Here is a 23,899-nt window from a genome sequence, read left to right on the forward strand (position 1 = left end):
GTGGCTGCCCCATCCCTGGCAGTGTTCAAGGCCAGGTTGGACACAGAGGCTTGGAGCAAGCTGCTCTAGTGGAAGGTGTCCCTGCCTGTGGCAGGGGTTGGAGCTGGAGGAGCTTTTAAGCTCCTTTCTAACACAAACCAGGTTGGGATTCAGTGATGATTCTGCCTTTCCTGACATCGTTCTCAGGTGCATTAGTAGTAGTTGGGAGTTCACAGGGTGCTTTTCCCAGCAAACTCCCCTTGTCTTTGGGATATGTCAAGCTTAATGTCTTTTGACTCCTCTGTGAAGCTTGACATTGTGCTGTTCTTCCTGTAGAAGAGCAAAATCACCTTATTCTTTAAAGAAATACCCAAGCATTGTTTGTGAAGCAGAGGGCAGCACAGGTACCTTCCTTTGTAAGACTGAGAGACCTTGTTACAAAGCACGGGACTTCTCATCAGTGAATGATTACACTCTGTGGCAATGTGGCCTCCTGTTCACTTGTCATTATTCTTCCTTTACTGTCTTTCAGAAGAGGTTTTCTGATGTAACAGTGCAGCCTGAGCAAGGGAGAAATACATCCAAGCGTCCCAAAACTGCCAGGCAGAAGCCTGCAAGGGCAGTGATTTGGGGAGGTGGTCTGTAGGCTGCCTAAGAGCAAGGTTAAAGCTGGCCCTGCCTCCTCTTTGTGCCCTGAAAAGACAGATTGTTATTGAATGCAAGAGAGAACTTGTGATCTTTACCTGCCAAAAGCTACACTGAGAGTGTATTTGAAGAGAAATAGAAACAACTTGACCTCACTTGGGCTTCTGTATGTAGTTGCACTCCTTGCTGTTAGGGAGCAAAATGTGTTTCTTCAGTTTGAGTTGCCGTGACTCTAGTTCCTGAATTGAGTGCCCATAAAGACCTTTAGTAGTTGTATAGAGTCGGGAAGGTTTGGGTTGTTCTCTCTAAACACTTGCTTCCATAACGTATTTCCTGTGGTTTACTCTGAACTCTTCCTTCTTCACTTGTAGCTTCTCCTGTTCTTGAAACACTGCTGTTAAGTAATGGAGAAAACTCCTGCCTGTGTTCATTTTCCAGGCCTCTAGCAACCTCATTGCTTGCTCTCCTGGCTCACTGACTGAGATAACTTGTCTGATGTCTGTTTGCTTCCCTTGTCTTGCCTATAAGGTAGGATCCAGTTTAAGGGACTTTGTTTCATCACCTCCAATAGCTCTTGCTTTGTTCAGTTTGATCTTGGGCTGCAGCTGTGAGTTTTACACCCAGCTTCAGAAAAGATGACTGCTGCATTTCTCCTCCATGTGCTGGCTGGGTGATTGAGCTAGCCAGTTCTTGCTGTCTGTCCACTTCTCTGCTTTTGATGGCTCTTTTCAGGTAACTGAAGATAAGCCTGGCTTTATGGAAAGCTTGATGGAAGGATTATTGGGGACAAAACCACATATTTCTCTGTGCCTTCTAGAAATTTAAATCTCTGCATAGCAGAGAAAGAAGAGCCAACGTGGTATTGGAAAGTGGGGTGTTTGAGTGCACCAGAAGTATTAATCCCAGTTTGGCTTCCTTGTGCGTATCCTAACTTCTTGTTTCTCTTCCATTAAGATTCCAATACTGAATATCCAGATGAAAATATTCCCAGCTCTCTGTACTGTGGCAGGAACCATATTCTCCTGTACAAACTACTTTGGTGTGATCTTCACAGGTGGAGTTGGCAAAAACGGATCCACTATAGCAGTAAGTACTTTGTCCTGCCTTAGTTACTGTGCAGCGTGCTGAGGCTCTTCAGCCATGCTGTGAGTTGTTATTTGACATAATACCTCCTACATATGAAATGTTTTACTTTCATTTCCTTGCTTGGCTTCGGAAAAACAAGTTAATATTGTCTGTGTAAGAACAGTAGCTTTAGGAGTCAAGAGTTTTAACATTTTGGAGTATTTAAAAGTGCTCATGGTACTTTGATATTTGCTTTTGAATTGATCATATGATGCAGGTTGTATAAATACACTTTCCCCCAAATTGTTCATAGAAAAGTCTGGTGTAAAAATCCATTCAGAAGGAAGTTTAAGAGGATTGGTTGTGGTTTTGTGTCTTGTAAAGATCTGCCTTGGTCATATTGCCAGTGAAGGAGTGCAGGTGGAGGCATCTGCACAAGCACCTCCTTCTGTTTGTGAAGGTGGTGGTTGATCCTGGAGCCCTGGAAGTTTTCCAAAAGGCAATTCTCTACCAGCCTAATAATTATTTGCCACCAAACAGGCTGGTTTAATTGCTTTCTTGCTGGCACAGAGGAAGCTGTACAAGTTTGGTCTCCTACTCTTGCTAACAGTGTTAGCCAGGGCCTATGTGACGTGTCAGAACCACATTCTCAGCTGACACTTGCTTGAGTTGCCTCACCTTTTGTCCTGTTAGTGTTCAAAAAGACATGTTTTTAATGTGATTTTAATCAAACCCCACCCATTGCACGCCATGTGTTTGGCTCAGAGGCTTCTCTGCAACATGTACATTTTATTAACTTAATGCTTTTAATCCCTCTCTCTAGGGAACGAGTGTCCTTTCCCCTTTTCTTCATATTGGGTCAGTGATTGCGTTAGCTGCAATGATTTACAAGAAATCTGCAGTGCAGCTCTTTGAACGGCATCCTTGCTTATATATACTCACTTTTGGTTTTGTATCTGCTAAGATAACAAACAAACTAGTGGTAAGTGTGCCAGAACCCGTAAGTTTCTTGTTATTGGAGTAAAACCTTTTGTGGAGTTGAAAGTTCTCTGGTTATTCCAGTGAGAACTGACTTCTGTTTGTGTACCGAAGCCATACTCATGCTTTACTTATTTTTAGTAGCTCGGAGGTGCAGCAGAGCTTTTCTTCTGTTTGAAAGGGCAGTGGTAAACCTCAAGCTAAGGCTATGGTTACACAGTCAGTGCAGCACAGCTTACAGTTGCCTGTGTTCTGTTTCTTCCCCTTTCTCAGCTGTTTATTCACCCTTTTGCAGCGTATTTGCACACACGTGAGCTGGGCTGGAACTGAAACCCCACTCAGATGCAAGTGCAGAGGAGAGGAGTGTTTGGGGAGAGACAAGGTGACAGAGCTGCTGAGGTTTGGAACAGTTGCTCAGGGTTTAACTTACTTGGAGAGAAATAGTGGCTAAAATTAACAACAGGTTTGTACCAAGGAGCAGATGGATGAGAGGAGGCCCTGTTGAACAGAATGAATGAGGGATTAAGCAACTGCTGCCCCACAGGCTGAACCTGCATCCTGGTTCTGCAGGCCTGTGTTGCGTTGCCACATGCACTGGATCAGTGTTGGATGTAACTCATCATGGAAGAAAAGTTGATTTCCTACTAAGATCCGTTTGCTACACAGTCACATCAACTGTTGGGCTGGTAGAAGTGACGATGTGGTGTAGCACGTCTGCTGTGCATGTGCGGGAGTGTGGGAAGGCCACACCAGAGAAAGGTGGTGCTCCTTATGGGATGGGAACAGATAGCAGGAGGGAGAGGAATACCAAGTATCTGAGTTCTGAAGATCTCGCAGCAGGTTTTGTTTCCAGGCTCAGCTAAACCTTAAAACTTCCCAGTCTACTCCCATTTCACTGCTTTGTTTCTGGCAGGAGGAAGAGTTTGTGGGCTGGAAAATGTCTTAGGTTTTTTCCTGTAGCTACATTCTTTGTTCTGAGAAGATGCTTCTCTGCAGACCTTCCTGTATAGCTGTAGACTTTCATGGTTAAAACAGTATTGCTGCCACTACTGAAGTACTTGATATGCCCCATCCCTGGCAGTGTTCAAGGCCAGGCTGGATGGGGCTTGGAGCAAGCTGCTGTAGTGGAAGGTGTCCCTGCCCATGGCAGAAGGTTAGAACTGGATGAGTTTTAAGGTCCCTTCGAACCCAAACCATTCCATGACTATATATCTTCTGGTAAGGCGGCTTGAACTTTGGGTGTTTTGGCTTTGTGTAGTCTGAAGTCGTTCTACCTTATCTGGTGTATATTTACTTCTTACACTTCTTTTTCTGTTTAATGTAGGTTGCCCACATGACCAAAAGTGAGATGCACCTCTACGACACAGCATTTATAGGCCCAGCACTGTTGTTTCTTGACCAGTATTTTAACAGCTTTATTGATGAGTACATTGTACTCTGGGTTGCTCTGGTAAGTACAGGATTGTCAGCAGTCACCACAAGCATTGAGTGCTCTTCCACAAACCCTGTTTGCACTGCTTGAGTCTGCCTGACTCTGCAGGGTGATGGAAACCTACTTTACTGAGTTAATTTTAAATAGAACTGATGCTAAGAGGTAAACGTGGTTGGTTTGGTGTATAGTTCAAACAGTTTTAAAGCAATGTAGCAAATACTCAAGCTTTAAATAGGATATTTTGAGGATTTGTGTTTGTGTCTGGTTAGCAAGGGAATTCATTATGTGCAGGGAGTGTAGCTTGGCTGTGCCTTAAGCTCTTGAAGGCATGTTCATCTGTCATTACTAACAGCCCATTAGATAAAAATACCTGAAGTTAAGCTCACGGGTGCTTAGCAAGCACTCAAGTGTTATCTACCAAAATGCAGTGTTAACCTTTTAATAAAACGGATATTTTCAGTATGGTTATCCCCATTCAGAGCTAATGGGGCACTTCACAGTATCTGTATAGCCACTATAACTATTTTCCCCCTTCTGACTTCAGAATTAAGTCTGTTCTTAATAAAGCTGGAAGCAAGCCCAGCATGCCTGGAAACTTTTTTCTTCCTGAGTGATTATTCCTATAGAGTTGGAGATTCACTTTATGAAAAGAAGACCCCAGGGTTTTTATTCTGAAGGTGCTATGAAAACACAGACTTCAATGTGTCATTCTTTTCCCTTGGCAGATCTTTTCTCTCTTTGATTTGCTCCGATACTGTGTCAGTGTGTGCAATCAGATTGCTGCCCATCTGCACATCCACGTGTTCCGAATCAAGTCCTCCACGCATTCTAACCACCATTAGGAAACGGGGAGTCACCAGAAGGAGAACTAAAGAAAGAGTTGGTTTTTCTACATGAAAGGATGTGAAGATACATAGGAGACTAAGGCAAAAAGCAGATAAGAACAAAGTAATTTATAATTATCAGTGTTGTATAACTTTTATTCTTTGTTATCAGTAACACTCCTTAACTAGTCTCCTGCCTGAGAGAGTGAATTCCAAGTACACCTTAGTCAACTCTACATGTAGTCGACTCTTGGTTCGAAGCCCAGGGAAGCATGCAGGGACTAATGCTCTGTCTTTGTAATTACCTTGATTACAAACTAATCTCTCTATGGTGAATGGATCCCCAACAACTGACGTTTCTAATGTAGTAGAATTACAGCTGCAATACGACTTGCTTTTAATTTTAATATTTCATCATCTCTTAGTGAAATACTTGTTTAGTGTCCACTTGAAATTTATTTACTAAAGACCTGAGCTGGTAAAACCAGAGATATCTCACTACTTGTGCAGCTGAAGCAGCTCTCAGGGCTTGAGTCCAGACCGAGGTGGTTCCTTTGCTTGTGCGTTGCTGGTTAAAGCGGTTTCTTGCTAAAGGATGATGTGTTGAACAGGGTTCTGCGAGTCAAGGGGTGAGGAGTGCAAAATAGTGTGGTATCTTTGTCAATTTTATTTTTTTAAATAAACAGTATCTAAAAAAGCCCACTTCCTGCTCAGTTTTCTTCAGTGGAAAGACTCCAGTTTTACGGTTTACTTTTTTATGTATGAAACTTCGGCAAAATTTCCTTTCTGCTCTTAATAAATAAGAATTCTGAGAGCAAGAGTTGTCTTCAGATGTCTGTGTTGCTCTGCCTTACTTGGAGTGATGATGTTCAACCCAGCCTGTTACTTAGCCACTTTCTAATGCTTTTAGGTGTGTAGTGTTGTCATTCCAGGCTCTCCAAGAGCTTTCTCTGCTATGTAGTGCAGTAAGTTTGGGGTGGGCTTTCTTGCTGCTCTTTTAATACCATTTTAACTGGGGTGAACTGAGCTAAGCAACTGATCCCCACGTTGGTGGGGCTGTTCCAGTGCTTGCCACGTGTGGTGATGTGCCATGTGGGTTTGCCCATCCCTGGCAGTGTTCAAGGCCAGATTGGATGGGGCTTGGAGCAACCTGCTCTAGTGGAAGGTGTCCCTGCCCATGGCAGGGGGTTGGAAGTGGATAAGCTTTAAGGTCCCTTCCAGTTCAAACCATTCAGTGATTCTATGAACTGCATCAGGGGGGCTAAGTTAGATTTAATGGAGGGTTTAATTGCACAGTAGTGAAGTGCTGCAGTATGTGCCAAAGGCATTGAGGGGAACTTCAGCCCCTGAACAGAGTGCCTAGGCTTGCTGTACAGGGCAAAGGGAATGTCTCCAGAGCAGGATCTGCCATGGCTGTTGTGGGGCTGCTTGGGAGATGGTGGGGGATGCTAGGTTGAAATCCTAGCCCTCTGAGCATGAAACATCTCAAGATGGTAAGATAATGCCTGTGTCTACTGGGAACCTAGAGCCGCAGCAGTACCTGAAGACACCTGCATGTGTTTCTTCTTGGAGGGAATTAAATGCAGCTTACTTAAAATGATAAACATCAACAGCAATAAATCAAAATCCCCCTTGGCCAGGAAGTGGTGATGTGTATTTCCTGTGATACACTAATGGTTAGAAAACGAGCTCAAGAAGTGGGAAGAAAAAGCAGTTTCTTCAGTGACTGGAGAGCTTTAAAGTCCCTTCTTCCACATCCCTGGGGCCGTGCCCAGTGTCAGGCTATCATTCCCAAGTTGTGTCCTTGCAGAGACACAGGACTGCTTGTGCTAGAGAGCACAGCATGGCTTTGGTTCAGTTGCTGAAGTGTGCGTCTCTGTGAGGAAAGACCTGGGGCCCCTGGTTGAGATGTTGCAGGAAGCAGAAGTGAGATGCTGACCTTGTCAGCTGAGCTGCAGCATGTGGATGTGCTCTGGTTTGGGTCTTTGGTTGGAAGAGTCTTGGTTCCTTCCTGAGGGCTGATACCAGTTCAGTGAGTGAGTTGCAGGTCATATGTTGGGATTGAGGCACTGGGGAAAGGAGGAACATTCTGAGGATGAGGAGGAAACTAATGTACATTTCCCTGCTTTGACCTTAACTCCCAGGCACTTGCATGCTTGTGAGCAGCTATTTTATGGCCAGTGCAGCCAAGGGCTCTTTGGGGTACCTGACCCTATGGGTCCCCAAGGGCTCCTTGCCAGGCTGAAGCCTGAGGGAAGAGTTTGGCTCCTGCATCCTCATCACATACCTGGAGCACAGCTCTGAAGTGTCCTGGAGCTGTGGTGGTCCAAGTGCCTTGGTGCACACTGGAGATGCTCTCAGTAAGGTGGCAGCTGCCTCTCCAGTATCACAGCTTTAGATAGAACTGGAATTCAGATAAGTGGTTTATTTAGCTGGAACTGCATTCAGCTGCGTGAAGGTTTGATCTGGATACTCCAGCCTCTGCTGCTGCCCTTCAAGCAGTGAGCAAGATGAATTCTACAAGACAAAAAACCTGGAAGGATTTTAAGGTGCTGGGGGCCTGTCTCGGATCTCACAAACCATTTGTGTCTCTTCATCAGCATGAAGTGGGTACAGAACTCCCGGGAGTGCTTTCTAGGGATGCAGACAAGGAAAGACATGCTCTTTGTCTCAAAGGTTTTAAGATGAAGCTGCTCCAAATGATGTGTCACAAATACTTGGTGAAGAACTGAAATCTTTATAGGGTTATCCAGAAGGAAACCTGCGTTTCCAAATGTGTCTAAGCCCAAGCCTGTTGATGTTCAGGCAATGCAATTGGACACCTTTCCCTGAGCTTTTTGCCACCTGGATGTTTGAATGGCCTCTGTGTTCAGGCAGCCAGGAAAAGTCCCTAATTCTATCCTCATGAAGTTTCAGTGCTATCAGGGAATAGTTACTGCTGCAGGTAGAGGCATTTATACAATATCTATAATAAAGAATGGCAGAAATGAACTTTACCCCTGGTGCTTGAACATTACAGTGCTGTCTTGTTTGTCTTCGATAGACTTGGAGAGCTGAGGCTGCCCGAGGAGTTGAGAAGAGAAACAGAGGTTTTGTGGGCTCAGCCTGACTTTTTGCTGTGCTTTTTCACTTTCTGTTGCCTTCAGAAGAAGCTCGGAAGGAGGAGCTTTTGCAGGAGCCTGTTGAGCTTCCCGGAAGGCCTCTATCTGGGTGCACTCCCTTCAATGCAAACACAACCTGTCTGTGTTAAGCAGGTTTTCCCCTGAAACTCTGAAGGCAAGCTGCAAATTGCAGCTTGGGGTTGGAGTGTTGTCTCTGCCAAGAACCGGTAAAGGAAGCTCCTTGCTTTGGCAAGCAGTTTAATGCAGCAAAGAGGCAGGTCAAGACACCTCAGGGCCTGTTTCTGTTTCATTTGAATGTCAGTCTTGTTTCCTACAAGTATTTGTGTCTTCTTTCCTTCCTACCCTGCATGCACCAGGTACATCCAGTGCTGCTGCTCTGCCCCATCTTTGCATTTGGAATGGCGTTGCAGAGATGTTTAATTGTCTTCAGAGAGCAGGAGGTGAAGACAGCAGCTCTGTTCAGAGGTTAGAGCCAGGAGGGAAGTGATCTGAGGTAGAAGCTGTGTCTGTTATTGTATTGGCACAATATGACGGCACTTAGCAATACTGACTGCATTGGCTCTGGTGGGTTAAATATGCCCAGGGCTATTTGCTGGCACCCAGGCAGCTGGCAGAGGGTGACACATGCCAAAACATGAACCTTATCTTCCAAGCTGGGCAGCTGCATAGCAGGAATTGAACCACAGATCAGGAAGGATTCCTGTGCTGACTCCCAGTCCGTGCCCAGGAGTAGTTTGCATGAGTGTGAGTTGGCCAATGCTATGCTGGGAACTATGTTAATGCTTTAGCAGAATAAATGAGCACTTTCCCGTTCAGGGAAACATTTCTTGGCAGTGTTTTACTGACTCTTGTAGATGCAGATCAAGTGTTAGACAAAGCTTTGCAGAAGGGAAATATGCTGTGAGTTCTGATGTGCTGCAGCGTGACCTGAGCCCTGGATGCGGTCCTGCTCCTGGCAAACAGCAGCTGAGTGTCCCCTGGTGTCTCTAGCAGCAAAGACCATCTCCCTACCTACCAGCCAGGAGGTTTGAGGGAGGCAGGCTGTGCTCAAAGGAAGGCAATAGGGTATTTTATTCAGCATCTGCCCTTTCAGCATGGTGTCATCTTGATTGGCCATAGGGAAGTGCACACTTCTTGCAATAGGCAGCACGTCACCCTCTGGCATTAAAGGAAGGGCACTAAAGCTCTGGCCAGTTTGCACCAGTGAGGTGAGTAATGATAATATCAAGCTTCTTTTCAGTGTTCAGACCAACCCTTGAAACTTGCTGATCAGGAACCCCAGCCCTTGCTGCGGGAAGTATCTGGCCCTGGTTTGTCTGGGAAGGAAACCCAGCTTCCCCTGCTGCAGTATTTATTCCCTGGACGAGTGCATTAGGAAAGGGGGAGAACCAGAGTTCAGCTTTAACTCAGCTGCAGGCATCATTTCAGAATCAGGGCTTCAATGAACTGCGAGGGTTTGAAAGAAGTTGACATCAAAACCAGAGATAAGGAGGATGTTGATGTGTTTTACTGCTGGATTTAACAAATACTTCCTCCCCACTCGAAGCTGTTGATCAGCCATTTCCCTCTACTACAAAACACAGCCCTGTGGCCTTCACAGTTTGCTTATAGCACAAATAAATAACCTGCTGGAAAAGACTCTTTTTGTTTCTATAAAGAGCTAAACTGGGCTCTAAGTGGTCCCAGGCAGCTGCTGTAGAGGAAACCACCACAACCGTTCCTGCTGCTATTTAACAATGAGTGTATCTTGATAGAAAATCCTATGAAACAGTTGTTAATAATAGAAACCTTGGAAGCTTGTCCCATAGGATGTTATTGATTTGCAAACCCTAGCTTTGTTTGCATGGGAAATAACACTATTTCTACTCATCTTCTTCTCTAACAACTACTCTACAGCCTTCCTTGTCCTGCAGCCAGCTCCCTGACTTCCCTCGGTGCTGCCTGAGGTCCTGGTGGGTCCAAGTCTCTGCACAGGGCTGGGCACTGGGAGCTGCAGTTTGTGCCTGGTGCTAGCGAGAGCAGAGGAGTGAGCACAGCCTGCTTGCTAGCTCTGTGCTAACAGAGTTTTCCAGTGCCACGATGCCCTGAGGAAAAAGAGAAAAGCTGGAAACTGGTGTTTGGTGCTGCCCATACAGCTCATGAGTCACGGATGGGTAGGAACTGGTGGACAGATCCAACAGAGGCCGGGGTGCTCTGCCCTTGGATGAGGCAGAGTCCGTGCTGCGTGGTGCTGCTGGCAGTGACCCTGCTCCAGGCCAGGCTTCAGGAATCCCTTCGGTGTTTCTTCTGTTCCTGGTACTCTGTTATTTTCCGCTGGAAATACGCTGTGGGTGAGGAGAGGTGGTTGGTGAGAGGCAAGCGTTGGGCTGCACAGTCCTGGGAAGGCAGATGCACTCCAGGAGCCAAACTGTGCTGGGTGATGGGCAACTGTGGGCAGGTGAGGACCCCAGGGAAATCCAGGATTGTTGCAGTTCCTCCCCATCCCTCCCACCTACCCAAAACAGGCTTTATAATGCTGGGTTAGGCTAGGGTTTTCACCCACGTGTTCACTCCTGTTCAGTTTCCTCTCCAACCCCCAAGAAAGAGAGAAAATTGGAGACCCTGTTCCCAGGGTAGTAGCCAAGAAGGTGACATAGACTGGGAATATGATGAGAAAGCTGGGATTGGGCCATCCCTCTTTCCCAACTCCAAGCAAACCTAGATTCATGTCTGCCCAGGCAGCCGGGAAGCCCCCAGCATCCTGGCCTGGATCAGCACCAGTGCGGCAGCAGGGCCAGGGCAGGGATTGTGCCTCTGCACTGGGCACTGGTGAGGCTGCACCTCAAATCCTGTGCTCAGCTCTGGGCCCCTCACTGCAAGAGAGACCTTGAGGGGCTGGAGCGGGGCCAGAGAAGGGCACTGGAGCTGGTGCAGGGCCTGGAGCACAGTGTGATGGGGAAGGGCTGAGGGACCTGGGGGGTTCAGTGTGGAGAAGAGAAGGCTCAGGGGGGACCTGATGGCTCCCTACAACTGCCTGACAGGAGGATGGAGCCAGGAGGGGCTGGGCTGTGCTCCCAAGGAACAAGGGATGGGACAAGAGGAAACGGCCTCAAGCCAATGTAATGCCAGGATGTCTCTGGCCACTGATAGGTGTTTTGGGTGGCTTCCTCACCCTCTGTCTCCCATTTGCCCTTATGCCAGGCTGGGAGCAGTCTCAGCTCTGCCCAGTGCCCTGTAAATGCCCGGGAGGGGGGAAGGACCAGCCCGGCTGTGCAGAGATGAGTCAGGGCTCACAGGCAGCACCATCAGGAGCCAGCTCCCAGCTGCTGCCTGTGTCCAAGCCAAATATTTGTTCTGCTGCTGGCCTGTTTGCCGAAACACCGCGCTCTGGGGAAGCTGCCCCATCACAGGCAAGCAACGAGACCTGAAATGAGCCCAGGGATGGCTTTGATTGCTTCAGAAGGACAGAGAAATGCAGCTGTTGAAGCAAACGGGTGCTGCTCACTGCCCTGAGGCCCCTCAGCCTCAAGCTGCATCCTTCTCTGTGCATGGAGCATCTCTTTCGCTTAACCAAGCTTTGCAGAGCTCACCCACCCAGAGAGGGGAGAGATGGGACCGTTACCTTCCTGGGGGATCCTGCTCTTTTCTGCTTCCTCAATAAATAGGGAAAACATGTTGGTCTTCACAAACTTCTTCACGAACTTGCGGTTGGCCCTGGAGGCGATGGCTTTGCAGAAGGCTCGCTCCTGGAAGCTTCCTGATCCACTTTTGCTCCACTTGATGTGCGAGGCGTAGTGGCCAACCGTTCGCACAAAGAAGTGCACAAAGGCTTCGGAGACGAGTGTGTTCACCTGCTCGGGTGCTGGAAGAGGACACGGAGCACGAGAGGTGGGGATGAGACCTCTGAACGCACAAAGGACGGTCTCATTTTAACCTCTTGTGCTTGCATCGCAAGGAATGATTTGCTTAAAACCTCCCTCTGCCACTAAACTGAGATGAGACCTTTTGCTGAGGGAGCACTGCCTCTTTGCTCTTTGCTTTCCAGGGTGGCAGCATCTTTGCAGGCCAAATATTGGCAAAAGCTGGTTTTATCAGCAGAATTAGGTGTTCCTGCGCTTGTGCTCTGCAGGACAGGGCAAATGCCGAGGGATTTCCCTCCTGTGGCTGCATTTGGTTGCAAATTGGGGCAGAAACATCCCAGGCCAGGTCCCTTTAGGGATATAATTTCACTGAGGACTTTGGCCATCTGCAGAGAGCAGCTTGTGTGTGGTTTACTGTACAGAAAGAGGCATCCTTACTGTGTACGTTGTTGTTGTTGTTGTGCCTGTTCAGAGACGTCAGCATCTCGTTCTGCAGCTTGATGGGCAAGATCTCCTCCTCATCACCAACCTGGAAGGCAACGGGGCCATGAAGAACGTGATACTGGTGGGAACCCGGCTGAGATGGGCACAGGCAGTGGTTAGTGCAGCCCAGTTAGGTGATTATCACTGCAGGGTGATGCTGGGAGTGGGATGTCCAACACGTGGACCATGCAAGCTGGATGCAGTGGCCATAGACATCCCTTCATGGGACATTCCTCCTGGATGGGTGACACTGAGATGTCTCTGCCCTCCAGAATGTGAAGGCTGCTGGGAAGCTGGTACTGGAGGGGAAAGGGGCCCTTCCTAGAGCTCACCCCAGCCCCAAGCCCTGCATGGGGGTACCTACCGCCCGGAGGATCTTCCCTTGGCAGAGGTCAATGATCAGAGCCTAGAAGGGAGCAGAGAGGACCAGGTTTAGCCCTACCAAGGCATCTGGGCTTCCTTCCACCTGTTTTGGGCTCAGAGCAGTGTGTCCACAGCCCATGAGCGTGGGATGGGTCCCTCTGTGCTGGAGGGAGCAGGGTACCCCCCAGGGACTGTGTGTGCTGCAGGCTTGGTGGCTCGTCTCCACTTCTGCAAGGCTGGGATGATGCCAACAGCAGCTCCCTGATACCCAGGGTCAGGGTTGTAGGGCCTGAGGTGTCCGGCAGTGCCAAGGGGGATGTGGAGACATTGCCAACAGGAGGGGACATGCAAGAAACCCCAATCTCCAGCCTCCATGGATGGGAAAAGGGCATAACCAGAGCCTCCAGCCCTGGAGCCATCCCAGCCCCAGGGTCACTGAGTACCCAATGGCTCCATCCGGATGTGTTCTCCTGCCCGGATGAAATACCTCCTCCATCGGCTGGTCCAGGACCCGCTCCAGGTGCCGCATCTGGATGCCGACCATGAAGGGCGTGGGGCAGCAGACGGTGTCGAGCAGGCACTCGGGTACCACGGGGATGTAGGTATGAGCCCAGGTGAAGGGGTAGAGGAGAGCGGCCACCGCATGGATGCACTGTGAGAGGATGCTGCGGGACAAGGAGCCATCGTGGTGGCATTGCACGAGGAAAGGGGATTTCAGCACTTGGAGGGAATATCCCACCCCAAGCTCAGCTGCATCCTTCCCTCCTCCAAGGGTCTGAAGGGTGGTTTGGTTTGTAAGGAACAGGGCAGGCTCACCTGAGCTCCTGCGCCAGGAAGATGAGCCGTCGCTCCAGCACGGCGGAGGCAAAGATGTGCAGGATGAGCTGGGGGCTGAGCTGCTGGAGCAGAGCCTGAAACTCCACGTGCTCCAGGTGGGCATCCACAGGCCGGGTGAGCTCAATGAGCTGCCAAGTGAGAGCCACCAAATCCCGGCTTAGGAGGTGCAGCTCTCCCCTGGCCTCCCGAGGTGATGTGGGAGCAATCAATGACTCAGAGCGTGAAGCAGCTTTGAATCATAGACCCACAGATTGGTTTGTGTTGAAGGGACCTTAAAGCTCCTCCAGTTCCAACCCCTTACCACGGGCAGGGACACCTTCCCCTAGAGCAGCTTGCTCCAAGCCCCTGTGTCCAACCTGCCTTTGAGCACCGCATCCCTCTGCAAGGAGCAAACCTCATCTTGTCCTGCCTGGGGATTTGGGCTGTGCAGCACTGGGGCTGCAGGGAGCCAGTAGCACTGTGGGATTTAGTTATTTGAGCACTGGGTTTTTAACCAAAATGCCTCTTTTTCCAGTGCTCACAAGTCGCTGATAGGAGATGGGCAGGGATGTGCCCCCATCTCAGTGCCTGACAGCTTGTTTGGTAGCAGCAGCTTCTAGGAAAGGGCTGTAAAGCCCACAAAGCTTCCTCAGAAGCCTCTCTAGGGCCAGCCCGCTGATTCCTGGCTAGGGTGGCCCAAAAGTACATGATTTCATGGCCATTTGTAGGCGGTCTGTCTGTGCCGCTGGCTTTACTGCAGGCAGGTCTCCCAAACCTGGGTGGAAGCTGTGCCCTGCTGCAGGCAGCCCCGAGCTGGTGACCACGGATGGGTTAACAGGAGCATCACGACCCAGTCCTGGCCCCTCTTCCCAGCTTTAGAGGGGGAAAATCCCTGTTAATGTGCCAGGCAGCATCTCCCAGCACAGGGCTTGGCCGGGCTCCCCAGCCCCTTTCCTGCACCAATCCTGCACGATCCCAGCTCCCACATTTTATTCCCTGCCTTCTCCCTGATCTCCTCCACCCGCTCAGCCCCCGCCTGGAGCCCCAGAGCTCAGCTCTTTCGAAGAACTTCCTTACCCATCCTCCCATCACCCCCAGCTGCGCTGCCACGGCCGGGCCCTTGGCCAGAGCATTGAGCAACCCGCAGAGCCCTTGCACAGGCGTGCCGGGATGAAGCAACCTCCTGCAGTTTGATATCCAGCTGCTACATTGCCCTGGACAGGAGGGATCTCGCTCTCAGGCCCACCCCAGCAGGATGCAGCCCTGGGTGCTCAGCACTGAGGTTAAGCTGCCAGGGCAGATCCTCCTTGGTTTTCCACCCCAGTTTTGCCCCAAGGAAAGGCTCTGCCTGTACGAGCCTGGGCTCTGTGTGGGTGAGAGGAGCCCCGCAGGCACCGTGCTTGGATCTGCTTAGCACAGGTAAAGGCTGGGCTTGGTGCATCTGCTCCTCCAGCTCCAACCCCTGCCACAGGCAGGGACCCCTTCCACTGGAGCAGCTTGCTCCAAGCCCCTGTGTCCAACCTGGCCTTGAACACTGCCAGGGATGGGGCAGCCACAGCTTCTCTGGGCACCCTGGGCCAGCGCCTCAGCACCCTCACAGGGAAGAGCTTCTGCCTAAGAGCTCAGCTCAGTCTCCCCTCTGGCAGGTTCAAGCCATTCCCCTTGGCCTGTCCCTACAGGCCCTTGTCCCAAGCCCCTCTCCAGGTTTCCTGCAGCCCCTTCAGGCACTGGAGCTGCTCTCAGGTCTCCCCTTCAGGAGCCTTCTCTTCTCCAGGCTGCCCCAGCCCAGCTCTCTCAGCCTGGCTCCAGAGCAGAGCTGCTCCAGCCCTCGCAGCATCTCCATGGCCTCCTCTGCCCTCGCTCCAGCAGCTCCACGTCCCTCTGGTGCTGCTGCCCCAGGAGCTGCAGCTGTGACATCCCACAGCACCCCTGCACCCCAACAACCCTCCCTGCTGCACTCAGAGCTACGAACACCAGCTCATGAGCAGGATGCAGCCCCAGCCCGAAGCACCACACGTAAAGGCTGTGCAAGCACCGATGTGTTAAATGCTGTCTGGGGAGGTTTTGGGCTGGCAGCTCCAGCTCAAGGCTGATGGAGCTGCAGAGATGGGGCAGCTTCACCTCTAGGTGGGCTCCATCCTCATCCTCACTGCTTGCTGCTTTCCTCCTGGGCCAGGAGGGAGGCAGCACCCACACTCCCAGAGCACGAGGCCTCCAGCCTCACCCACTGCACCCATGGGTTCTATGAGTGTGGAGGGTGCTCCCAACAATAGCCCTGGCTCCCCGTGTCGGAGCAGCCTATGGACCCCCACCAACCTCTGTGCCTGACTCGGGGATGAAGCTTTTAATGGTGACGGTTTTCCCTGGAGCTGGGAAGGGTGATTCCCGCAGGCCCTGCATGAAGGGGTAAATCACGGCCATGGAGATCTGCCGCCTCTTCTCCACCTCATCCAGGATCTGCGCAGGGGGGAAAGTGACCTGTGAAACCCTGGCAGGCAACAGAGAGGCGGCTGGGCCGGCACCGTGCCCCATGGCACCACCGCATCCCTACCTTGGAGAAGAGCCCAAAGCAGCCCAGGCAGCTGATGATGCAGAAGACCTCAGGGAGGCGGACGCCACGGCCGGATGGCTGGAAAAGGATGGGAAAAGGGGTTTGAGCATCACCCAGCCCCACACGCACCCAGAGACCCCCGGAATATCCAGTCACTCGCTGGGGGAGTTTCAGAGCTGGGGTTCATGGGTGCTGTTGGGGCTGGGTGAGTCAGATGCCAATGCCATTAATCACTTTGGTGTATTCCCAAATCCCCCATCCAGACACACATCCTTTGGGGCGTCCTTGGGGCTAATCCCACCTCCTCCTGAATTAGGGACCATTGGGATGAGGGCCCAGGCTTCTTTTCCCCTTTCCAACTGGACTCTCCTGGGTCTATTCACTCTCTGAGCTTCCAGCCCTCAGGACATCCAGTTCAAACAGGCAGAGCTCAGCCCTGCATGCAGAAGTGGGACCTTTCAGCAGGGAATGAAGGGTGGTGGGATCCAGCAAGTCACCAAGCCATGGTGCATGGCTCTGGGGCTTTATGTCTGTGTTCAAGCAGGCTGTGCATCAGTCAGCAGCCAGAGAACATCTCCATCACACCTTGCAGGCCCTGCGCTGGCCAAACCCAGGAGTTCAGAAGCAACCTTTGAAATAGGGTTGAGGGCATCTGGATGCGCATCCCCATCCTGATCTCAGGTGGGCTTTGCAGCCATCCTGATGCTTGTCACCACCTTTGTCAAGGCGAGTGGCTTCCTAAGGCACCTCCCCATACTTTGGGTATGGCAGAAGCATCGTGTCCCACCATGGGGATGGGTGACACAGCCACCACTGACCCAGCAATGGGCGTATGGGCAGGGAGATGCTCACCAGCAGCCGCCTGCAGTAGCCGATCTTTCTGCTGCCATCCACGTTGGTCAGGACGAAAGAAAAGGTCTCACTGCAAGGAGAGACAACGGATGGGATGGGATGGGATGGGAAGGGAAGGGATAGGATGGGAAGGGATAGGATGGGATGGTTCCACCAGCCCAGAGCCTGCAATGGGGTTGGTACCTGGTGAACTCGGTGACAGGGGCCCAGTTGTTGCCATCAGGGAAGCAGAAGAGGGGGATGGCTTGCAGGAGACGCTCCTCCTCCTCCTTCTGGCCCTTCAGCAAGTTCTCACGCTGGAATGATGCGATGCCAAGAGTCAGGGTGATGGAGGAGGGTGCCCATAGTCGCAGGGCATGGGGTAAGTGTGTTGCAAAGCAAACCCTGGCTCAAACCGGAGCAGAAGATGCTGCGCATCCCTGTGCATCTCCCCAGAGTCCAGTTCCTGCCTCTTTTCCCCCATGGATTATGGGACACAGCAGAGGCATCCAGGGGCCACTCTCCAGACAGGGTTCTCCTCCTGTGCCACCTGCCCAAGGTGAGATTTTCTCCCCTTCTGGGACACGAATTCATGGAGCACCCCTGGAATTATTGTGGCCCTGGGCTTGGACCAGGCAGGCAAAGCCCTGGGGTTTGGGGCCACAGCTCAAGGGCATGAGCTCCTTCTCTGTTCTACCTCCCCTGGCTCTTGTGATGGAGCAAAACTCCCTTTTCCTCCGAGTTTGGAAAACTCATCCTCCTGGGGAGACGGGACCACGCACCTTTGGGAACTGGTAGGTTATCTTGGGCTCGTAACGTCCATCCGACATCTTCTTCAGGGACACCACCACCAGGTACTCAAAGAAGAACTGGCCAGCAGAATAGAGGAGAGAGCTCCACTCCCCTGCCTTCCCCTGCGGCACCCGCGAGGGGTTCTCTGCAGCAGGAGCCTCCTCTTTGCCTGGACACGGATAGGAAAGAGGAATGGCTTTTATGAGTCCTTGAGGGAAAACCAAAGAGGCATCCGATGCCCCCAGCCCTCCTTTGCTCCATCCCAGCGAGGGACTCCCAGAGCAGAGATTCTCTGCATCCAGCAGCTGTGGGAAGGTGTGGGAATGCTTTCCCAGCAGGTAACTTTATCCCCTGAGGGAAAACAGCCGCAGCAAGCAAACAGCACAGATCTTGTTTGAGCACCTCCAAAGGCCCCAGTAAAATGAATCCCAACCTCTCCCTGCCCCATGTCTTCAGTCCTGGGAACTGCTCATTGTAAATGAGCTCCTTGAGGGTTTTCCCTAAACCACAGCTCCCAGAGCAAAGCGATTCCCTGGGAAGCATCAGCTGCCACAACCTGAAAAACAAGGCACAGGGCCCAGGCTGACGTCTCCAATGGATGATGATGGTGGAGCTGGGAAGGAGCTGAGTTAAAGGCTGATGTGAGGCTGCAGCCAGGCCGTGGAGCAGCCCTTCCCTCTCCCAGCAGCTGCTTGTGACTCTCAGTTCCCAAACCTGTCTCGGGCTTGGTCTCATCTCTGATAACATCGGGAGCTGGAACAGAAAAGCTGGAGCTGCTCCTGGGAGCAGGCAGGAACATAAACGTGTGGCTGGAGGGAGTTATCTGACTCCTGCGATTCATCCCTGCATCCCGCAGTTTGGTCCTGGGCTCCTCTGGTTGTGCCACAGCTCAGCAGGGCCATGGCCGTTGTCCATTGTCCTCCTCCCTGGTGCATGACCCCTGTCTGCGCGTCCCTCCAGCTCTGCAGCCACCTCCTTTCGCCCGGCAACACCTTTCCAGCCTTTGCTCCAGGCCATCAAGGGCCCATGGGAGCAGAAAGCTCATCCAGTCCCATCACAGGATGTCCCTTCCCATCTTGGGGTGGGGACATGCACGAAGCCACCCCTGCCTCTACCCTGAGGCTGCTCCATCTCTGCATGCAAAGTCCTTCCTCTTGGCAAGGTGAGAGTCATCCCAAAGAGATCTCTTTGCAGCAGGAGCATCCCGAGGATGAGACCCGGCTGTGGACATCTCTGGTTTGTCCTTGGTGGGGATCACCAAGGTGCTCAAGGCCAGGGATAAAGGGTTGATAGGATGCTCTTTGCTTCTCCAGCTCCTCCTTGGAATGCTCCAGCAATGGCTCCAGTCCAACCTCCCTACGGGGCCTGGGGCAGGAGGTTGTTGCTGGTGGGACCGCAGAGAACCAGGCTGTGCAGTGAGGAGGGCTGCTGATGTCCCCCATCCTTGCTGGACACCAGCATCAGTTGTTTTCCCATGGGAGATTGTCAGGGAAAGGTGAAAGTCTGGTTAAATCCTGCCTATCCAGTCCTGCCCTGCATTTCAGGGAATACAGGAGGCGCTCTCAGGGAAGGGCTGGATTTGCATCTCATCCATAGGGTTTCCAAAGAGCTGCTCCGAAGAGGTTGGTGACAGCGGGTGCAGGTCTGTCTCTCGCAGAGTGACCCATGGGCCTGTCCAAAGCACATCCACTGTGGTGGGACATGCCCAGAGTGTGGGATCTGCCTGCAAAGCCCTCCCTGGCAGAGCCTGAACCCTCCAAGACCACAACACCCATCCCTGGGCTGGAAGGGGCGCTCTGGGGGCCATGCAGATGGGTTTAATGTGGCGTCAGAGGTCCCAGCACGCCCCAGAGGGCACCGGGGCTGGTGGTGTTAAAAACCATCCTGCTGCATAAGCAGCTTCCTCAGCCAGAGCCGGGGGTGCTTATCGAGGGCTGTGCTCCCATGTGGCACAACGCGGCCCGGCACGATGGTCTGCGGGGGACACGGACTCTGCTCCCCGTGCTTGCAGCACTCACCCTGCCCCAGCAGGGAGGAAATGGCTTTTCCTTATCAACCCTTTTCTGCTGAGCTCGGAAAAGCCTCTCTGGCACCCAGAGCGAGCGGCAGCCAGCACAGAACACACCCGAAAGGGGGGAATTGCAGGGAGCGCCCCGACCCTCAGGTTGTCCCATCCGGTAGCTCGGGAAAGCTCCCAAATCCCAAAGTGCCGATTCCTGCGCTGTCCTCTGAAAGCCCCGCAGCACTGACCCGTCGTGGGGCACCGTGTGCCCGCGGGTGCCCTCTGTCCTCCGGCACGTCCTGGCACTCGGCTGGGAAAGCTCGGGGGGATGCGGTGATAGGGAACCCGTGGGGCTGGCTCTGGGAGTGGGGAACCCCACTGGGGGCTCCCCGGGTATGGGGGCAGCTCCTGGGCTATAGGGTGCACCGGGCTAAGCCCCTGCGGATGGAGCAAGCCCCGGCAGACGCGGTAAAGCCCCGGGGCGGGCGGCCCGAGCTGCGCTCCGCAGAGTGAGCGTGCACGGGCAGGATCGAGCCGATGCCGGTCTCCGGGTACCGTCGGTCGCACCCGACGTGGCCGCGCTGCCCTGCCCGGGAAAGTCCCCGCTCCGCCGGCAGCCGTCGGCTCCATCAGCCGCGGTCCCGGCACCGGTACCGGCACCAGCACCGGCACCAGCACCTCCCGGAGCCCGGCTGCGGTCCCCGGCGTCCCCTCCCGCCCCTCACCTCTGCGGCCGGAGCGCCGCAGGCTCCGTCGGAAGAAGTTGCCGATGGAAGCCATGGTGGCCGCGGCGCAGAGCGGCGCCGGTGCGGCCCCGGTGTGGCCCCGGTGTGGCTCCGGTGCGGCGCAGCGCGGCCCGGCGGGGAGGGCTCGGCTTCCGCCCGCCGCGCTTTCGCTTTCCCGGGGGAGGAGGGACGGGACGGGGCGGGGAGGAGAGGAGAGGAGGAGCGGGGGGAGCCGGGCAGCACCTGGCACCGGCCGGGCACCGGGAGCCCGCCCAGGGCTCTGGTGGGATCCCGGGAGCGCCGGGCACCGAGAGCCCCCGGGCATGGCGGTCCCGGAGGCATCGGGAATGGGGGAGCTGAGAGCACCGCTGGGTACGAGGATGCCGGCAGGAAGCGCGCATGGGACATCCGAGAGAACTGGGAAAGGGGATATTGGGAGCACGGGGCACAGGGGAGCCAGGAGCACCAGGCAGGGGGATCCCGGGAGGGACCTGGATAGGGGAGTCCCGGCGACACCGGGAATGAGGGAGATAAGCATCCCTGCAACGGGGCTGAACATCCCGGTGGGGAGTCTGGGGAAGGATATGGGGCACTTCTGGACAGAGTGAGGGACCCTGGGAATGAGGGGTGGCTTCACCCTGCACCAGGGGGGGACAAGTGGTCCCAAGCATCCAGCAGCCCTGCCTGAGTCCCGCTCTGGCCTCCCTACCTACTCCAAGCTCTTCTCCCACCGGGAACCTGCTGGTGCCAGGGATGGTGCCCAGTGCTGCTGGGGTGAACCATGCCGTGGAGGTTTGGGGTCACCCACACTGCAATGTGATGGGGAGTCAGCCTGATGATACCACCATGCTTTCACTTCCATGGCCTGGGAGCTTGTCCTGACTCCACTTGGGAATGCCAGCTGGGTTGCGCTGGCATTTCTTCATCACACAGAGATTTATTCCCCATATCAGAGTGACTCAGAGATGCCAGCTCCGAGGCTGGAGGCCAGTTGCCATCTGACTCTGTTACAGGGACAGCAGTTCCTTAGTGCTGCAACACAGTGGTTGCCCTGGCCCGGCCATGCAGCCATGGTTTTACTGCTCCAGACCCACCAGCAAGGGAAGACTCTTGAAAACCAGTGATCTCCTTTCCCCATCCCACACCCCTCATATTTCCTCTGCTGCCTTTAGGTTTTTGCAGTAATGAAGCACAGAGCTACTGGTTATGAGGCCCTTAGGTGTGATGAGCTGGGCACAGTTCTCAGCCTTAGTGCCCGAGTGGGGCTGTTTGCAGGTGTAGAACAGGTTTCCTACACTAAACATCCTCCTTTCTTCCTTTACAACACCTCCCAGCCCCTTCCCTGCTCTTCCCTTCCCTGAGTGTGGGCTGGAGCTCAAGGAGGGATTTGCCAGCTCACAGAGGGGGTGGATGCTTTCGACACCTACCCCGGCCAGGACGCTGCAGCCTCGTTGGGGTTATCAGGGAGTTGCTGGTCCGGGATAGGTTGTGGCTGATCCTGAATGGGTGGAGGAGCACTCGTGCTTCCCGCAGGAGAGGGCAGCGGGTTTGTTTGCGCTGAGGGCTTGCTCTCGGGAGAAATTTCCTCTTGGCACGAAGGGGACATCAAAAGTTAGGGGTTTTCCCTCTGGATTTTGGAGGAAAATCCCGTCTTCCCTGTAAACCGGAGCCACTTTGGGAACGCAGCTGCTGCCCTCAGCCCAGAGAAATCCCCGCATTCCTTGGTTTTGTTCCCCATACACACAAATCTTTTCTGCTTTCTCTCTTTCAGGCAAGTCCCTGCCTGTGATCCCGCCTCGATAACGCCTTGACTCCGCTCCGGCGGCTTCTGTGCGCCCTGTTCCCAGCTCCGAAGCCTCCCCGCTCCCGAGGGAACACTGTCCCTTTGTGCCCCTGGCCCAATCCAGCAGATCTTGAGGCTGAGCTCTTGAACATTCCCACTGAAAGCTTCTTTCTGCTGGAAGGCGGCCGCCCACCGGGACAACAAACGGGCGCATTGTGGGATCCCCGCTGCCCCTGCGCTGCGCGGTCCCCAGTGCCGAAGTTGTTTCAGCTCCCTAAACCAGCCCCGGGGAGTTTTGTGTCGGATTTTCAGCCCCAGAGCTGATGAAAACCCGCTGGGATCCGGCTGGAATCCGTTCAGCCTCCAAACACCCCGCGGTCGGCGGACACCGTTGTGAGCATCCCATGGGACGGGAGCGGCCTCACTGCTCGCGCTGCAGCTCCTCAGTCTCCTCTTGAGGCTCAGCTGGCTCCCCCTTGCCTTATCCCGGTGCATCCTCACCCCTTCCCCGTTCCCTCGCTGGGTGCTGTGTTTTAGGGGGGCATCAGGATGCTGTGAAGCTCGAGTGCACGGCAATGAGTGGGTTTTATTATGTCCATCACAGCCAGGCTGGGATTGGCACTTAGAGATGGAAGCTCAGGTTTGACTGCAGCATCCCTGGCAGGAAGGTCCCGAGGCTGGTGATAGGTGTCCCCCCCCGGGCTGGGGACCCCAATGTCCTTGTTTCCAGCCTTTCCCAGCCAGGGAGTTTCTCCCACTGGATGGCAGCATTACCGCAAAGAACCATCTCCAGGAGCCCTTGTGGGAGAGGGGACCTTGCTCCAGAGGGACCTTTCTCTCTCGTTATCTGGCTCCTGGGAGGTTTGCTCTTGGGCTGAGGACGTGCAGGTTCAGTTCATTTGTGTTCGCACAGTTTCTGCCACTGATGCTTCCCTCACTGCCCTGTTTGGTGCTTGCTGATCACCCCCAGCTGCCCTAAACGGGGTGGCCTCTGCCTGCTCCTCTTGCCCACGATGCTTTGTGGGTGTAGGGGGACTGAGAGCCAGATGAGACTCCCTGGTGTTAGACTGGGCAAGGAGGAGAGATGTCAGCCTTCATGGAACACCAGTATCGTGGCTTCTTAGCAAGGTGCATCCCCATTCCCCAGAGCCCCTTGTGCTGCAGTTGCTGGAGTGCAGAGAGCTCTGAGTCAAAGTCACAGACCTCCAAGATGGGATATTTTTGCATCAAAGCAAGCTTTAGGGACCATTTCTTGCATGGGGGCTGCACGCCTGGGGATTAGAAAACACAGCTCCTGTGGCCACTTCTCCTTGCACCCAATGGTTTTAATCCCAAGTATTTCGTTCACCTTTAGGGTTTCTTGGAGCTGGTGTTCCCAGAGGGACTCGGGCAGTGCTGGGTGGGCAGGGAGGGTTGGTGCTGAGCTTCAGCCCCCTTGCACATCCAGTGCAGGGAAACTGCTCCTTCCTGAGGCTGTTTAATGGTCAGGAGGTGCAAAGACATCTCAGTTTACAGGCTCGGGCCGGGCTAGCATCGCTGTTTGCAAGCAGGAATCCATAGATAGAAAGGGTCGAGGCACAGAGCCCAGCCTCAGGTGTAGGATGGGACCTTCCCCAGTCCCTCCTGCACTGAGCTGCACTTGCCCTGGGTTCAAGTGCCAGCTCAGAGC

At 53.3% G+C, this 23,899-nt stretch overlaps 2 protein-coding genes across 8 annotated transcripts in view; one reads left to right on the forward strand and one right to left on the reverse strand.

The window, feature by feature from the left end:
• Positions 1-5,714, forward strand: part of CEPT1 (choline/ethanolamine phosphotransferase 1) — a 31,729-nt gene extending 26,015 nt beyond the window's left edge. For 3 of the 7 annotated variants that reach the window (XM_080632709.1, XM_080632708.1, XM_080632706.1), the window contains exons 6-10: positions 1,579-1,710; positions 2,513-2,671; positions 2,963-3,049; positions 3,992-4,117; positions 4,825-5,713. In XM_080632709.1, the coding sequence (XP_080488835.1) occupies positions 1,579-1,710; positions 2,513-2,671; positions 2,963-3,049; positions 3,992-4,117; positions 4,825-4,941 (621 nt within the window). In that variant the 3' untranslated portion in view covers positions 4,942-5,713. Of the gene's footprint in view, positions 1-1,578; positions 1,711-2,512; positions 2,672-2,962; positions 3,050-3,991; positions 4,118-4,824 lie in introns of all 7 variants that reach the window. The other 4 variants (XM_080632707.1, XM_080632711.1, XM_080632710.1 and 1 more) reach the window with 4 other exon arrangements.
• A 3,914-nt stretch (positions 5,715-9,628) lies between these two features.
• Positions 9,629-20,502, reverse strand: DENND2D (DENN domain containing 2D; the record flags this gene model as incomplete). The annotated part of the gene is made up of 12 exons (XM_080633045.1): positions 9,629-10,369; positions 11,647-11,886; positions 12,323-12,413; positions 12,732-12,773; positions 13,218-13,395; positions 13,547-13,695; positions 15,863-16,003; positions 16,098-16,175; positions 16,950-17,019; positions 17,133-17,245; positions 17,711-17,889; positions 20,448-20,502. The coding sequence occupies 12 exons, from the start codon at positions 20,500-20,502 to the stop codon at positions 10,308-10,310; spliced, it is 1,398 nt and encodes a 465-aa protein (XP_080489171.1). The 3' UTR covers positions 9,629-10,307.
• Positions 20,503-23,899: the final 3,397 nt, after the last annotated feature.

Source organism: Psittacula echo, assembly GCF_963264785.1.
Source record: "Psittacula echo genome assembly, chromosome: 22".
NCBI classification, from domain to species: domain Eukaryota; kingdom Metazoa; phylum Chordata; class Aves; order Psittaciformes; family Psittacidae; genus Psittacula; species Psittacula echo.